Source organism: Aethalodelphis obliquidens, unplaced genomic scaffold (genome assembly GCF_003676395.1).
Source record: "Aethalodelphis obliquidens isolate GAN/ISIS:26980383/991018 unplaced genomic scaffold, ASM367639v1 scaffold2, whole genome shotgun sequence".
Taxonomy (NCBI): domain Eukaryota; kingdom Metazoa; phylum Chordata; class Mammalia; order Artiodactyla; family Delphinidae; genus Aethalodelphis; species Aethalodelphis obliquidens.
This window is the reverse complement of record NW_020837946.1, coordinates 63,672,788-63,690,297: the sequence shown is the minus strand read 5'-3', so window position 1 is coordinate 63,690,297 and position 17,510 is coordinate 63,672,788. Positions and strand designations below refer to the sequence as shown.

Here is a 17,510-nt window from a genome sequence, read left to right as displayed (position 1 = left end):
GATTTTAATCCTTTGTTAATGTGGTGTGTCACATTGACTGGTTTGTGGAGGTTGAACCTTCCTTGTATCCTTGGGATAAATCCAACTTGATAACGGTGTATGAGCCTTTTAATGTATTGTTTAATTCAGTTTGCTTAATATTTCTTTGAGGACTTTTGCATCTATGTTCATCAGGAATATTTACCTGTAATTTTCTTTTTTTGTGGCATTCTTATCTGGTTTTGGTATCAGGGTAATGCTGGTCTCATAAAATGTGTTTGGAAGAGTTTGAGAAAGATTGGTATTAATTCTTTTCTGAATGTTTGGTACAATTCCTCTGTGAAGCCATCTGGTCCTGGACTTGTGTTTGCTGGGAGTTTTTGTAAAATTAAAAATTCAATTTCATTACTATTGATTGATCTGTTCAGATTGTCTATTTCTTCCTGATTTAATCTTGGAAGATTGCATGGTTCTAGAAATCTACCCATTTTTTTCCTAGGTTATCCAATTTGTTGGCATATAACTGTTTGTAGTATTCTTATTTTTTTTGGTATCTTTGTGATATTTTCTCTTTTTCCTCTTTTATTTCTTAACTTACTTGGATCCTCTCTGTTTTACTTGATAAACCTTATCAATTTTGTCTTAAAAAAAACCCCAGGGCTTCCCTGGTGGTGCAGTGGTTGAGAGTCCGCCTGCCGATGCAGGGGACACGGGTTCGTGCCCCGGTCCGGGAAGATCCCACATGCCGCGGAGCGGCTGGGCCCATGAGCCATGGCCGCTGGGCCTGCGCGTCCGGAGCCTGTGCTCCGCAACGGGAGAGGCCACAACGGTGAGAGGCCCGCGTACCGAAAAAAAAAAAAAAAACCCCAAAAAACACAGCTCTTGGTTTCACTGATCTTTTCTTTTCTTTCTTTTTTGTCTCTATATTATTTAGTTTCTCTTTGAAATTTATTATTTTCTTTCTGGTGACTTGGGGCTTTGTTCTTTTATAAATTATTTTAGATGTTAGGTTGTTTATTTCTAATTTTTCTTGTTTCTTAAAGTAGGCCTGTTATCACTATAAACTTCCCACTTAGAACTGCTTTTGCTGCACCCCATAGATTTTGGAAAGTTGTGCTTTTACTTTCATTTGTCTTGAGGTATTTTCTTATTTCCTCTTTGATTTCTTCATTTACCCACTAGTGTTTGTTTGTTTGTTTGTTTTTGAAGTATAGTTGATTTACAATGTTGTGTTAGTTTCAAGTGTATAGCAAAGTGAATCAGTTATACATATACATACATCCACTCATTTTTAGATTCTTTTCCCAAATAGGCCATTACAGAGTATTGAGTAGAGTTCCCTGTGCTATACAGTAGGTCCTTATTAGTTTATCTATTTTAGTAGCATGTTGTTTAGTCTTGATGTGTTTGTGTTTTCCCCATTTTTCTTCCTGTAATTGATTTTTAGTTTCATACCACTGTGGTCAGGAAAAAACTGTTTGATAGAATTTCTATCATCTTAAATTTATTGAGACTGGTTTTGTAGCATAGGATGTGATATGTCCTGGAGAACATTCCAAATGCACTTGAAAAGAATGTGTATTCTGTTGTTTTTGGATATAATGTCCTATAAATATCTACTGAGTCCAACTAGTCTAATGTGTCATTTAAAACTACTGTTTCCATATTGCTTTTCTGTTTGGTTGATCTATCCATTGATGTAAGTGGGGTATTAAAAATCTCTACAATTATTGTATTATTGTCAATTTCTCCCTTTATGTCTGTTAACGTTTGCTTTATATATTTAGGTACTCCTATAGTAGGTGCATATATATTAACTAATGTTTCATCCCCTTCTTGTATTGATCCCTTTATTATTATATAATGCCCTTCTTTGTCTTTTGTTGTAGACTCTGTTGTAAAGTCTACTTTACCTGATATGAGTATTGCTGACACAGCTTTCTTGTCATTTCCGTTTGCATGAAATATATTTTTCCATCTTCTCACTTTCAGTCTGTGTGTGCCTTTAGCTCTGAAGTAACTCTCTGGTAAGCAGCATATACATGTATTTTGTCTTTTAATCTGGTCAGCCATTCTATGTCTTTTTTCCTCATTTTACAAATTTTATTTTTGAATTTTAGTTTTTATACAGCAGGTTCTTCTTATCTATTTTATACATATTAGTGTATATATGTCAATCCCAATCTCCCAATTAATCCCATCGTCCCCCACTTTCTCCCTTGGTATCCATACGTTTGTTCTCTATGTCTGTGTGTCTATTTCTGCTTTGTAAATAAGATCATCTATACCAACTTTTTCAGATTCCACATATACGTGTTAATATACAATATTTGTTTTTCTGAGTTACTTCACTCGGTCTGACAGTCTCTATGTTCATCCACGTCTCTACAAATGACCCAGTTTTGTTCCTTTTTATGGCTAATATTCCATTGTATATATGTGCCACATCATCTTTACCATTCATCTGTCGATGGACATTTAGGTTGCTTCCATGTCCTGGCTATTGTAAATAGAGCTGCAATGAACGTTGGGGTGCATGTGTCTTTTTGAATTATAGTTTTCTCTGCGTATATGCCCAGTAGTGGGATTTCTCGGTCCTATGGTAGTTCTAGTTTTAGTTTTTTAAGGACTCTCCATACTGTTCTCCATAGTGGCTGTATTAAAATGGTTATTGATACATATGTACTTATTGCCATTTTGTTAATTGTTTCCTGGTTGTTTTATAGTTCTTCTCTGTTCTTTTCTTTTTCTGTTTCTTCCTTTGTGGTTTGATGATTTTCTTTAATGGTATCTTAGTGTTCATTTCTCTTTAGGTTTTGTGTATCTATTGTAAATTTTTGATTTGTGATTATTATGGAATTCATACATGTTGACCTATACCTATATCTGTTTTAAACTGGTAGTCATTTAATTTCAAATACTTTCTAAAAGATCTTTTTTTTACTCCCCTCCCCCCCATTTTGTGTTTTGGATGTCATATTTCATATCTTTATGTTTTAACTGTTTGTTGTAGTTATAGTTGATTTTACAATTCTTTGTTTTTCAGTCTTTGTACTAGCTTTTTAAAGTGGTTGATCCACAGCCGTTACTATGTGCTTGCCTTTACTAGTGGGATTTTTCCTTTCCTATAGATTCTAACTTCTTGTTATATAGCCTTTTCTTTTCTACTTAGAGAAGACCCTTGAAAATTTCTTTTAGGGTTGGTGTAGTATGATGAGCTCTATCTCTCCTTCAATTCTGAATGATAATCTTGCTGAGGAGATTATCCTAGGTTGTTGGTTTTTCCCTTTCCACATTTTAAACATGTCATGCCATTCCCATCTGGTCTGCAATGTTTCTGCAGAAAAATCATCTCATAGACTTATGGGGGTTCCCTTGTATGTGACTCGTTGCTTTTCTATTGCTGTCTTAAGAATTCTCTCTTTAACTTTTGCCATTTTAATTTTGATGCCTAGGTGTGGATCTATTTGGATTCATCTTGTTTGGGACTCCCTCTGCTTCCTGTACCTGGATGTATTTCCTTCTTCAGATTCAGGAACTTTTCAGCCATAATTTCACTGAATACATTTTCAACCCCTTTTTCTCTCTCTTCTCCTTCTGGGACCCCTATAATGCAAATGTTGGTACACATGATGTTGTCCCAGAGTTTCCTTAAACTGATTTCATTTTTAAAATTTGTTTTCTTTTTGCAATCCTGATTGGGTGATTTCCATTATTTTATCTTCCAGATCACTTATATGTTCTTCTGTATCAGTTGGTTTGCTGTTAATTCCTTCTAGTGTGTTTTTCACTTCAGTTATCATATACTTCAGTTCTGATTGGTTCTTTTTTATTTTCTAGTTCCTTGTTATAATTCACACTGTGTTCATCTATTCTTTTCCCTAGTTCAGTTAGCATCTTATTATTAATGCTTTGAACTCTTTATCCGGTAAATCATTTATCTGTTTCATTCTTTTTTTTTTTTTAAAAATTATTTTTGGCTGGACTGGGTCTTCGTTGCTGTGCGTGGGCTTTCTCCAGTTGTGGTGAGTGGGGGCTACTCTTTGTTGCAGTGCGTGGGCTTCTCATTGCGGTGGCTTATTGTGGAGCACGGGCTGTAGGCATGTGGGCTCAGTAGTTTCGGTTCGCCGGCTGTAGAGTGCAGGCTCAGTAGTTGTGGCACATGGGCTTATCTGCTCCACGGCATGTGGGATCTTCCCAGATCAGGGCTTGAACTCATGTCCCCTGTGGCCAGTGTATTCTTAACCACTGTGCCACCAGGGAAGCCCCAATCTCTGTTCTATTCATTTTTTTTCAGGTTTTTTTTCTTTCTTGTTCTTTTATTTGAAACAAACTCCTCTGTCTTCTGATTTTGCTTATCTTTCTCTGTCTCTGTGAAATTAGATGAAACAGTTACCTATCCTGGTCCTGACGGGGTGTCTTTGTGTGGGAGTATCTTTATGCAGTCTGCATGTGCCCAGTGGTTTTGTGGGTGAGCTGGATCTGAAGTGAGCATAAGTCACATTCCTCTTCCAGGTGTGCTGGCAGCTATCACCTTGCTAGGAGGTGGAACTTGGAGATGGCAGAGATGGGGGAGGGCTAGAGCTAGAGCCAGGTGTGACAGGGGGTTTCTCCTCTGCCCAGTGGCCAACATCACCCTATCGAGGGAGGGGGCGGGTCTAAAGTTGCTGGAGCAGAAGCCCTGAGGGTCAGGTAATGTTCCCTCGAAGTGTGTGCTCGCTTCCCTCCCAGCATGGGCACCTTTGCCCTGCAGGGGAGCATTGCGGGAGTAGGTGTCCCGTGCAGGCCAGGGTGTGAGCTGGGGTGTTCCATTGCTTTGACTGTTCCACACCAGTCAAAGCTCCAGATCACTCCCAATCTGCTGCCTCTGCAAGTGCCAGTGATGGCCATCCTCACCCTGTTCAGATACAGTGCTGGGTCCAAGCTGGTTCCACCCTCCACGACTGCATACTCTGCTCCGCAGCGGCAGCCTTTGCCTTAGTGGGGAGCTGTGCTGTGGAGCAAGAGGGGCCACAGTGTGCGCTGGGGTGGTCCCGGCACCAGTCAGAGCACTGATCTTTCACCCCTGTGAACACCAGGATGGATGCCTTGCCAGGTCTGAGCAGACTCTGTCCCTGACAGCTATGCACTTAGCTACAGCAGCCTTTGCCCTAGTGTGGAGCTGCTCTGCAGAGCAAGAGGGGCCACGGTGGGTGCTCAGCTTGGCCTTGGGCCTGCAATGGGGCAGTTGCAGAAAACCAGCCAAGTCCTGGGTCATTTCAATCTGCTTCCACTGCCTTGTTGAGGGAGTAAGCATGCATGCACGTTTCATAAGAGTAGTCTAGGTTTCTGGCAGCCCTGCTGTCAGTCTCCTTGGCCTTCAAACCTGCTAAGGGGATCTTTCCTCCCAGTGTTGGACCCCAGGGATGGGGTGCCTGATATGTGGTTCAGACCCCTCACTCCCCAGGGACGATCTCTGAGGCTGTGTAATCCCCCTCCTCTTTTGTGTCCCCTCCCAGGGGCACAGGTCCTGACCTCATTGCTTCTCCCCTCTTCCTGCCTGACTCTGAATGGATCTCTCTCACAGCCTTGTATAAGTCATTCTGCCAGTCTCCAGTTTGTTTCTAGTGAGAATTGCTCCACATGTAGAGGTATTTCTGATGTGTTCATGGGGGGGAGGTGAGCTCCGCATCCTCCTACTCTGCCATCTTGATCTCCTCCTCTTAATTCACTTCTTTCTTTCTTCAGAACCCCATAGAGTTTGCAGAGAGAAGAAAACTACTTTTGTATGTGAAAAATCTACCTGAATGTACTCAATCTCACTCTGAGCACCTGCTAATTTTGAACGTAATGTTACTTTACACATCTAAGCACTGCTGCCAGAATCGTTCAATACCAAATTGTCCATCTGGGTGGAGGTTGGACTGGAGTGTTGTTTATACCATTAAAAAAAAAATTTAGGTTTTTGTTTTTGGCTGCGTTGGGTCTTCACTGCTGCTTACGGGCTTTCTCTAGTTGCGGTGACGGGCTTCTCATTGCAGGGGCTTCTCGTTGCGGAGCACAGGCTTCAGTAGTTGTGGCACGCAGGCTCAGTGGTTGTGGCTCACGGGCTCTAGAGCGCAGGCTCAGTAGTTGTGGTGCATGGGCTTAGTTGCTCCGTGGCATGTGGGATCTTCCTGGACCAGGGATTGAACCCATGTCCCCTGCATTGGCAGGCTGATTCTTAACCACTGCACCACCAAGGAAGCCCTCTATACCATTTTTTAAAGGGCACTATCCTACTTCTTCCAGATTATAGACTCATTAGTTTACTGAACATTTTACCTAAACAATAATACCTGTCTTCATTCTGTAGCAAATTCAAATAATAGCATAAGATGGTAATTTTAAATAATGTTCCTTGCCCTTTGAGTTATAAGCTGCATTATACAGGTTCAGCAAACCTCTTCAGCCAATGATGCTCATTTTGTATGCTACAGTTCATGTGGGGAAGTTTTATGTACCTTTCTTAGCATCCATTGGTTTGACATAGATCCACAGTAGCTGGTATGCTAACAGTGCAAATTTTTCTCTTTTTAGGTCCCCAAACCAGCCATGACTAGGTTTGCTGAGCAAGTTATAAGAAGACGGGTAAAGAAACATCACTGTTATTGGACCACGCTTTTTCTCTGTGGCAAAATAGCACTGAGGCAACCACTGGGACCTTCTGGAAACAGGTACTTTTGACTGTTTTTTATGGCGTGTCTATTCCAGTGGAGTGCCAGCTCCTTTCATGTGGTGTTTTTGGGTGTTGATATTGTGTCTAGGATCCCTGAGGGAGTCAGTCACTTAATATTTTAAAAATATGCCTTTACAGTCTCCACTCTTCATATGCATTAAACATTTTACTCATTCTTGGTAGTGCACATCCTAAGCAGCTAATTCTAGGAAGTATTGCATCAGCTTAAAGGAAACACTCTCGTATGATCAAAGCTCATTACTTGAAATTTTAGTTCATGCCAATATACAATGGAAATTGTCACTTGAAAACCAGTTGTTTATGCCTATTTGGCCTAGTAATAGACCTCTTGAAACTTAGAACCCTAGAAAGCATTACATAGTTCTAGGTTGGGTCATTCTGGCCCTGAGGGTAGTTTCTAGTACCACCCACCCTGGCACACCACTTATACTTAAACCCAACCTGCCCCTTAATGTCCTGGTGAGAGTATGAAGTGGGCTAGGATTTCCTAACAAATTAGACAATAAATGTGTGCAGCAGAAAAATGGGGATATATTTGAGTTCCTTTAATTGTATCATAATTGGCTAAAGCCACTTTTGGATGAGCTAGAAGCATGCTCTCTGCTATATGAATGGATAAATATTTTAAACTGATCGTATGACTGTACTGTCACAAACTTAATGGGCCTCACTAAGTGACAGCTTCTCTTATCAAATACACCTCTAAGGCAAAAGAAGACCTAAGATTATTTACTATCAAATGCAAATCCTAACTTTGGGCAGAAGTCCTCCAATGTTAATTAGCTCATGTTCACCATCTCTGTAATTTAATTACTTAACTGTAGATTCTGCTTACCAATTTAACTTGGAGAGTTCACCAGGAAGGTATATTGCTCAACACAAAATAGACCACAGGTGCACTGTTGAGATGAGTGAAAATCCTGATATAAAAATTTCCCATGCTAGTATCCTATATGGGACTAGATTTGTTTTTTGAGAGAATTCTTGGCTCTTCCCCTAAAGACTGCTACTTCACCCTACTCCCACATGAAGAAGAGGCATGAAGATAGACCATATTTACCAGCATGTATGTAACAACACATAGGGAAATTTATAACTTTACACGGATAATTATTTGGAAAAAGAAGTTAAGTTTTCATCACAGACGATTTGTAGGTGTCTCTAAAAGTTGTCTTATATACAGAAAACCATTTTGTTCATATAAGAACAATATATTGGGGCTTCCCTGGTGGCGCAGTGGTTGAGAGTCCGCCTGCCGATGTAGGGGACACAGGTTCGTGCCCCGGTCCGGGAAGATCCCACACGCCGTGGAGCGGCTGGGCCCGTGAGCCATGGCCGCTGAGCCTGCACGTCCGGAGCCTGTGCTCCGCAACGGGAGAGGCCACAACAGTGAGAGGCCCGCGTACCACAAAAAAAAAAAAAAAAAAAAGATAACTTCCTTCTATTTTAGATCTTTGCAAGTTGACCACAGTAGAGACACATGGGATGTGGGACAGTTTTTGTATATATTTAGGTATGAGATGTGAGCGCCTTGATTTTACGAAGAAATGTAAACCCTCCTGTTTGTCACAGCGTGTGAAGCTGTCCAAATATCTGTGTTAGCGAAGTTTAGGTCTTTGCCAGTGAGCACAATCACAATGTGTCAGGTTTAATCAAAAGCCTGGTTGATTAGGAGAAACAGTCACAGAGCATTGCCTACAGGAAACGTAGCCCACTCATTCCACTCAGTTTTAAATGTGTTTTATCTTTCTAGACCGCAAGTGAGAGCAACTGCTTGGATCACACTCTCAGCTCCTGGCTGACCAGCATTTCCTATCATATACCCTACACATCTGGGCCCCCGCAGAAAGTACTAGAAAGGGTAAGTAAGTGTTCAAAACTTGCGATATATGTATCAATGCTTTGAGAGTTTTTAAGTTTCTGAATACATAACTCGAACTTCCAAGAAGAATTTCATCTCAGGCTTTAGAACTAGGAAAAATCGTGTTTCTCCTTGAGAGAAAAAAAAAGTGTTCCTCTTCACTGTTGCTGTGTTGGAAGCTCTAATCCCAATCTGTGTGCTGCTCTAGCAATGGTGCAGGACCTCATCATGAACTTCTGTGTCCTAACTTCATACCTGCATTCATCTTGTTAGCCAGATCTTACTGACCCTTCATCCTAATTTGTTTATGTATTTGAAAGTCTGTATCTTGGTATATAAATATATGTAAGCGCCCTCAGATACCATCAGGAAAGATATGGGAATATGGGCGTAAAGAAAATATAGTATTATTCTTTACTATATTGCAAAAGAGAGCGCTACAGTTCCTCATGTACGTTTTATTCTGAGAAGAATATGAGGGTCTTTTCTTACACTGTTTTTTGGCCACAAGTTGTGCAGTGGATGTCAGGAAGCCAGGGCCCTAGGAGGCCAGCTCTGCAGGAAGCTCTGAAAGGCCCTGGACAAGTCCTGTAACCACTCCTGCCTTAGCAGTTGGAAGGAATTCTTCTCACTTGTCCCCTGCAGCCCTGTGGTTTTTTGACTTAAAGACAGACTGTCTACATGGAGCGTGAATGTTTGTCTTTCATTCTTTTATCAAGCAATTGTCATACCTGATTTTCTGTGACTGGACGGATGCCTGATGGATGCCTTAGTCTTCCTCCGGGGCACTTTTCACCAGTTAATTCTCACTAGGCATTTTATGGAAGCACTAAATATCACTGCAGCAGTGCAGACACTGCCTAGAGGAGGAATGAAACAATGTGACACTACCTCTTGGTGCAATAATACACTTTTATTTTCCTTTTACCTTTGCAGTCATCTTTGAGTAATTGTTGTGTAAACAATAGAATGGAATGAAATTACATTAAATTGTATGCAAATGGCTCTAGAACACCTTAACAATTATGACAAGGCAATTATAAATAACTTTTTTGTCCTTAGTAATATATATTTGCTTTTTAAAGTACATTAAAGAGCTGCCGTATCTAGGGTTAGCTAGGAAAGAGCAAATGCTACCATCTGGGAGCCACCTCCCTGAAAGTTGAGACTCCAATTTTGAAAATCCTAAGGTTTACTATTCCATAAGGTACAGTCAAGCAGAGGGCTATTTGGGTTGAAAGTATTTATTCTTGAAACTTAACAGCGTTTTACCTTTTGGTCATTGCACAAAACCCTTTCTATTATTTTTTCACTCCATCTGGGTATTCTGCAGAATTTCAAGTAAAACACGGATTCTGGTATATGTTCAAGTTTATCACCTTTGGAACGACAGATCCTATCACTTCAGGAGATGTCAAATCAGAGGTGGGTACATAATTAGCAATCTAATAGAATGGCAACGTTTTATAGAGCATCCTAAACGTCCCAGTGAAGCAAAACTTACATATGCCACTTTATGTAGAGGAAATTTTAGAGCTGAGACTATTCCAGAGTAAAGCAGCCTCAGGCACATTCTTCATGTGAAAGTTTTTTTGTTTTTTGTTTTTGCAAGGCACCTCCCTCTCCCAAGAGACAATCAGCTTGTGGACTGGTTTTCAGGCAAACCAAAAAGAGTAAGCATCCTAGTTCCTAATTCAGTCATTTCAAAAAATCACAAGTTATAAATACTCCAAAGATAGACCTGAAACTTTTTGTTTAAATAACGAGAGAGTAACTGCAAGAAGCATATATAATCAAAAACGTTTTTCTCTTTCTTCTAGCTAAGGTGTGTAATGCATAAATATATGAAAAATAAAATTCACAGTCAGTTTTAAAACTAGAATTCAAGTTCGGCTAATAAATCTTAATTTTATATTAATTTCTAAATACAACAGAAGAGGCAGTATTGTCAGATGTACAATAAAGTATTATAACAGAAAGGAAGGACAACAATGAGAGAAGAAATAGGCTTCTGATAGAAAAAATTCCTTTCGTTGCCAATAAATAGGACCACCTGAGTGTGTTTCAGATTCTTTTCACGTAAGGGAGATCCGAATTGACTGCTGAGGGTATTAAATAGCTTTTGGAAAAATGAGCAACAGTCGTGCAGCTGTGGTGTTTGCTTGTTCTCATACTGTGGGTTGCTATAGAATAAAGCAGAACTCAGTGTTGTTAAGTTTAAAAAAATTCTTTTTTTATCCTGTTATGTTGAAGCCGGCCTCTTCACAATCCTCTGATTTTGCTAGGGGGTGGGAGGAAGTGGCAGGGGAGGGAAAGGTTGGGGGGAGGGCACGGCGAGGGGGAGGCATGGCAGATCAGGGCGACATCAAGGGACAGACATCAGCTGACACTCAACTGAGCAAACCCAATCAGCTTCACTTCGTCGGGAATCTCCGACCCATCACAGCCAGAAGCCTGAAAAGGGAAAAAGAAACGCTCAGTGCTGGTTGGTTGCTACTGGTTTTTTACAGACTTGTTCGTGTGACGGCAGATCCAAGCACCGTCTTCACGGGGCCAGGTGTCTCATCTCTTCCATGAGACATCCTAAGAATCACTTTCTTCAGTGACTACTGGGCGCTAACGACCCTGAGAAATCTGGACCTCCAGTACAGAAGGGATTTGTTACCCGTGAAAACACCACCACTGGAACCACCGATGAACACAGGACTGCGCAGAAGGTACATACACAATCTCAACAACTAAGTAAAATGCTTTTAAATATGCTTTACTTTTAAAAGAATATTATGAAAGTGAGCAGGAGAGATCTAACAGGTCACACTCAAGGGTAATTTGGTTTTTATCAAAATCACTTCCTTTGTCAAACTGGGCAAAAAAAAGTGAGTGGAACAGCTCATAACAGACAACTGTTGTTTAAATATGTGTAAACAATTTATAATAATCTAGGACATATTATTTATTACCAAGTTATAGAGTGCCAAATACTTTATCATCGCAAAATCCAAAGAAACTGCAAATAAGCCATTGCCTATCAAAGCTTTCACTGGCCCTAATTCAGCTTATTCTCCTATTTTTGACCTCCCTCTCCTACACACGCACACAGTACTCAGATCACCATTCTAATTTGCCTCTTCACTGTGGTACAAAAATCACAACTGGACATTATGTAAGTACTACGAGTGGGGGGAAGGAAGTTTGAATGCCTGGGAATGGGCAATTAATTACCAAAGGGCCATACAAACCTTTTCTTGGCCTAATGCCTGCTAAATTATTGTTGAAACAATTAGTTTCCCAGGGTACGAAGCCCTTTCCAAAATCATCACGGTGAAGCTGCTTAGCATTGCTCCAAAAAAACGTACAGAAACAAGCCCTTTGCCAACCCCAGCATTTTCCTTTAAAACAAGCAGCTAATTAGAACATATAACTTAATATTTTAAAATAATTATCCTTAAAATAACAGTGTGAGCAGTTATGCTTGATAAGAAAATCCATAGCCTAAAGAGTAGGAATATTAACAAACTTTGTGTCTGTCTAACGATGTCTCTAGTTTCACTTGACAGATAAGATATTCAGTAAAATACCATTTCCAGTTTCCATTGTTTGCATTGCCAGGGGCAGAAAGGTCAGAAGTGCTTCTTTCCTTATCACTGAACAAAGCAGGCATACTGATACTGTAATGCTTACCATACCACCCCACCAATTTTCTCCTTCTACTACCTCTGTTTCTTGATCTATCCTCCCTTCCCTAAACCTATCCTATCCTTCCCTAAACCTCCCCTTCTCTCCTTGTCGCTATTGCTAACAGCGTCATTTACTCAGCCCACTGATGCGGGCAGAGACAATCTGTGTACACAACTGACAAACATCTGAGGTCAAGCTATTGCTGCTGCTGTTGACAAAGGTCAGACTAGCAAGTGTGGAGCACGTCAGTGCATTTGAAAGCTACATCAGAAATTTGTAAATGTGAATAGCAGGAGGTTAAAATGGCTAGAAATAAAAACATTAAAATCCTTCCAGTGAAGAGTAATAGAAGTGAGAATGTGTAGTCAGTGATTATGTGGGTACACGGCATAGGGGGCCCACGTCCCGTCCTATGTTCTGTTTCCTAGCAAAGAGGCACAGGCCGGGGGTTTGGCTTTGCTTCAAGGCACTCAGCCCTCCCTCCTCCAACTATCTTGCTAGCTCTCTCTTAATGCCAAGTCCTTGCCTCTTTGCGGCTTGCAAAATGCTCACGAGGGCAACATACATCTAGAGAAAAGTGACCAGAAACCCTTAACGCAGCAGTTCTCAAACTTTATCAAGAACTCCCAACAGTTCTGTCTCTGTGGGTTACATTTATTGTACCGACTTAGAGATGTTAAAAAAATTATTTTTATAAACAAATGGGACAGAGCCAAACTTACAAGCTTTTGCACAGCAAAGGAAACCATAAACAAAGCGAAAAGACAATCTACAGAATGGGAGAAAATATTTGCAAACAAACAATGCCACCGACAAGGGCTTAATTTCCAAACTATACAAACAGCTCATACAATTCAACAACAGAGAAACAAACAACCCAATCAAAAAATGGGCAGAAGACCTAAACTGACATTTCTCCAAAGAAGACATACAGATGGCCAACAGGCACACGAAAAGATGCTCAATCGCTAATTATTAGAGAGATGCAAATCAAAACTACAATGAGGCACCACCTCACACCGGTCAGAATGGCCATCGTTAAAAAGTCTAAAAATAACAAATGCTGGAGAGGGTGTGGAGAAGAGGGAACCCTCCTACACTGTTGGTGGGAATGTAAGTTGGTGCAGCCAGTATGGATGTTCCTCAGAAAACTAGAGTTACCATATGATCCAGCAGTCTCACTCCTGGGCATATATCCAGACGAAACTAATCCAAAAAAGATACATGCACGCCTATGTTCATAGCACTATTCACAACAGCCAAGACATGGAAACCACCTAAATGTCCATCAACAGAATGGATGAAGAAGATGTGGTACAATATATACAATGAAATACTCAGCCATAAAAAAGAATGACATAATGCCATTTGCAGCAACATGGACGGACCTAGAGATTATCGTATTAAGTAAATCAGAAGGAGAAAGACAAATACCATATGGTATCATTTACGTGGAATCTAAAATATGACACAAATGAACCTATCTGCGAAATAGAAACAAACCCATGGACATGGAGAACAGACTTGTGGTTGCCAAGGGGGAGGGGGTTGGGGGAAGGACGGAGTGGGAGGCTGGGGTTAAAGTTATTATAGATATAAATGGAGAAACAACAAGGTCCTACCGTATAGCACGGGGAACTATTATATTTAGTATCCTATGATAAAACCATAATGGAAAAAGAATATTAAAAAAAAGAATGTATCACTTTGCTGTATAGCAGAAATTAACACCACAAAGTTGTAAATCAACTATATTTCAATAAAAAATATTTTTAGTAATGTTAAAGTACTAAATATATTTTAAAACATAAAACATGTTTATGTAGATTATCTGCTACTGACCATCTTAGAAAATAGTTATTTCTAAAGTATTCATTTACTGATTCATTAAACATTATAGAAATAAACCCACTGTGTGCTAATAAAATCTTCATGAAAAATAAATAATCATAGTTTCCTAAAACAAAAATATGAGAAGAGTGGCACTACTTTTTCCATTTTTGCAAATCTTTAATCTTTTGCTTAATAGAAGATGGCTGGCTTCTTACACCTGCATCTGCATTCACTCTATTGCTCTAGTGTATAAAGAAAATCCAGTCTTTCACAAAATAGGTAGTTGGAAAAGGGAAGAGTATCTTAATAGCCTTTCCAGATAATTGTGGATATCGTTTGTTACTATGCCGAAACTTGCCAAGTGGTATTTTCTTTTTTCTTTTTTTTTTTTTCAGATTCACGTCCCTTTTTATTCAGGAGCACGTCTTTTCATAAGGCCAATGGTGAGCATTGTCAAGATCCATTCATTCATCAGGGGCTGCAAAATGATGATATTCTATCATTCCTTCCTTATTGGCTAGCTGAATGCTTCTACAAAAAGAAACTTCTCCTCATCAACTATTTGGTTACCCTTAATGGCAGTGTCCATATATACTCCAGTTGCTGAGGCCTCCATGGGCTGTGAGCCGTGCAGACAGTCGCCGTCACCGCGTCGTGGAGGTGGGATGGGGGAGGGAGGTTCGCTGCTGCTTCAAGGCCCGGGCCCAGCCAGTGGGTGGCCGTTGAGAGGACGCCGGGGGACACAGCCCTGAGCCTGTCCCCGGGCCCCTCAGCTCCCCTGCTGGCCCCGAGGCAGGAGGACCTGGAGGGCCCAGGGAAGAAGGCCGGATCTTCCTCTCAACTGCACTCTCTGCCATGGGGACCACTGCGAGGCTGACTGCCAAGTGGTATTTTCTTAAAGCTTAGTTGCAATGTAGAATGTGAAACCATCACATTCAACTTTTCATAACTCTATTATAGTAAACAGTGGTCTATTTTACCTTTGAATGGATCTGTTACCTGTGTATGATGTTTTAGCATCACTGAGCTATGCAAACCTTCCAAATGTTGACATTAAACAATATCAACAAATCATATTTATTAATATTACCCATCCCCAATCTCATCAGAAATGCCTTTTAAGTACTGGGGGTCGGGCGGGGGGTGTTTCTCTCAAGCTTACCATGGCAGATACAAGTTTTCTAAAATCCTGTTTTTGCTTGAAATCTGAAGTTTCTTATCGACAACAAATATTGTCAGTTGTTTTCCTTAAAGTGTCAGGCTTACTTGGTTCATTTCGAAAAACAAGTCTGCCAAATCCCTAGTCTGAATAGCCAATGTCTGTCAGTTGTTCTTCCAAGTAAAAGTGATATTCCATGAAAAAAAAAAAAATATGGCTAGTTCGGCTCTCAACTCAAACAACTCACCAGTGCTCTTCCTGGAGACAACTATCATACTTCAGTACTGAAGAAATGCTTCCCGCCTCATCACACAGAATACTAAAAAGATGATGTGTTCTCAAGTGGGGACTTGAGCCAGTTCCACTTATTTCTTAAAATTTTATTTACTTGCTGAGTGATGGAATGAGTGCTTTGAAGACGATGCCTACTACTACGGTTTGATGTTCCTGCCTTGATGTGTGCCAACATCAGTAGCTTTAACCACAATGGCTTTTACACCAAATGTCAACACAATGGAAAAGGCCAAGTAACACCTTAGTATTGTTATGAAAAGTTTTGACACTCAGGGTCCCTTAAAATGGTTTCAAGGAATCCCAGAAGTTCAGTACCCTCACTTTGAGAACTCCGCTTCAAAGGAATATGTATCCGTTATCAGGACTGTAGCATGATAGTGTAACACCACTGCTCTCACTCAAGTGTCTGTACTGATTCCTGAAAGCCCCCACCTCCCCATCCCCCCTGACACACCAGCAGGTGTGGCCCACATCCTGCGGAGGAGTTGAAGATGCGGTTGTCCAGCATCGATCGTAAGGATTCCTCACCACCTGGAGAGTTTCTGACCTCCTCAGGTGATTCAAAGGTTCAGCAGTTTGAGAACCTCTGTTCTACCCTAGTGTGCCACAAAGTGTGAACCTCCCTTTCCTTTAGAACGGGGGTTCCCAAACGTCAGCATCAGAATCACGTGGAGAACGTGTTAACACATGGATTCCTGTGCCCCATTCCCCCAACATTCTGATTCCTTAGGCCTGGGATGGGGCCCCAGAATTCACATTTTTATCAAGTTTCCAGGTGAAGCTGACACTGTCCATCTGGGGACCACACTTTGCAGAACCATTGTTTCACACTGAACAGGAGACAGCTGCTATGCTACATGGACCTTCTTGAACTGACAGTTTCAGCAGGGGGAGTAAGTTTAATACTCTCAGCTAGTTTTTATATCATTTCAGTCCTGGCTTTACCTGTACTTTGGGGAATGTTGCCTTAGTTGTGCAGCCTCGGGAAATAAGGCTCTTTAGTCATTAATTACCAATGCTTATAAAATTGCTATCTGCTGCTCACCGTCAGTAATTACTAGAGAAATGCAAATCAAAACTATAATACAATGAGGTAACACCTCACACCAGTCAGAATGGCCATCATTAAAAAGTCTACAAATAACAAATGCTGGAGAGGGTGTGGAGAAAAGGGAACCCTCTTGCACTGCTGGTGGGAATGTAAGTTGGTATAGACGCTATGGAGAACAGTAATGGGGATCCTCAGAAAACTAGAAATAGAGCTACCATACGATCTAGCAACCCCACTCCTGGGCACATATCTGGACAAAACTCTAATCCAAAAAGATACATGCACCCCAATGTTCATAGCACCACTATTCACAATAGCCAAGACAATGGTAACAACCTAAATATTCATCGACAGATGAATGGATAAAGAAGATGTGGTACATATATACAACGGAATACTACTCAGCCATAAAAAAGAATGAAATAATGCCATTTGCAGCAACATGGATGCAACTAGAGATGATCATACTAAGTGAAGTCAGAAAAAGAAAGACAAATAACATATGATATGACTTATATGTGGAATCTAAAATATGACACAAATGAACCTACCTACAAAACAGACACAGAATCACGGACGTAGAGAATTGTCTGGTGGTTGCCAACAGGGAAGGGGGTTGGGGGAGGGATGGAGTGGGAGGTTAGGGTTAGCAGATGTAAGCTTTTATATATAGAGTGGATAAACAACAAGGTCCTACTCTAATAGCACAGGGAACTATATTCAATATCCTATGATAAGCCATAATGGAAAAGAATATTAAAAAAGAATGTATATATGTGTAGAACTGAATCATTCTGCTGTACAGCAGACATTAACACAACTTTGGAAATCAGCAGTTTTTTAAATTGAAGTATAGTTATCTGCAATCTATGTGATTAAACTTCAGAAACTAAAATCTGTACGGCTCATGTAAATGTGTACCAACTGGATGTTAATT

General features: G+C 40.5%; 1 protein-coding gene across 4 annotated transcripts in view; it reads right to left on the bottom strand.

Moving 5' to 3' along the window:
* Positions 1-9,455: 9,455 nt before the first annotated feature.
* The window catches only part of STK39 (serine/threonine kinase 39), a 476,424-nt gene continuing 468,369 nt past the window's right edge, over positions 9,456-17,510 (bottom strand). For all 4 annotated transcript variants that reach the window (XM_027129207.1, XM_027129213.1, XM_027129185.1 and 1 more), the window contains one exon: positions 9,456-11,012. In XM_027129207.1, coding sequence (XP_026985008.1) covers positions 10,938-11,012 — 75 coding nt within the window. In that variant the 3' untranslated portion in view covers positions 9,456-10,937. The remainder of the gene's footprint in view (positions 11,013-17,510) is intronic.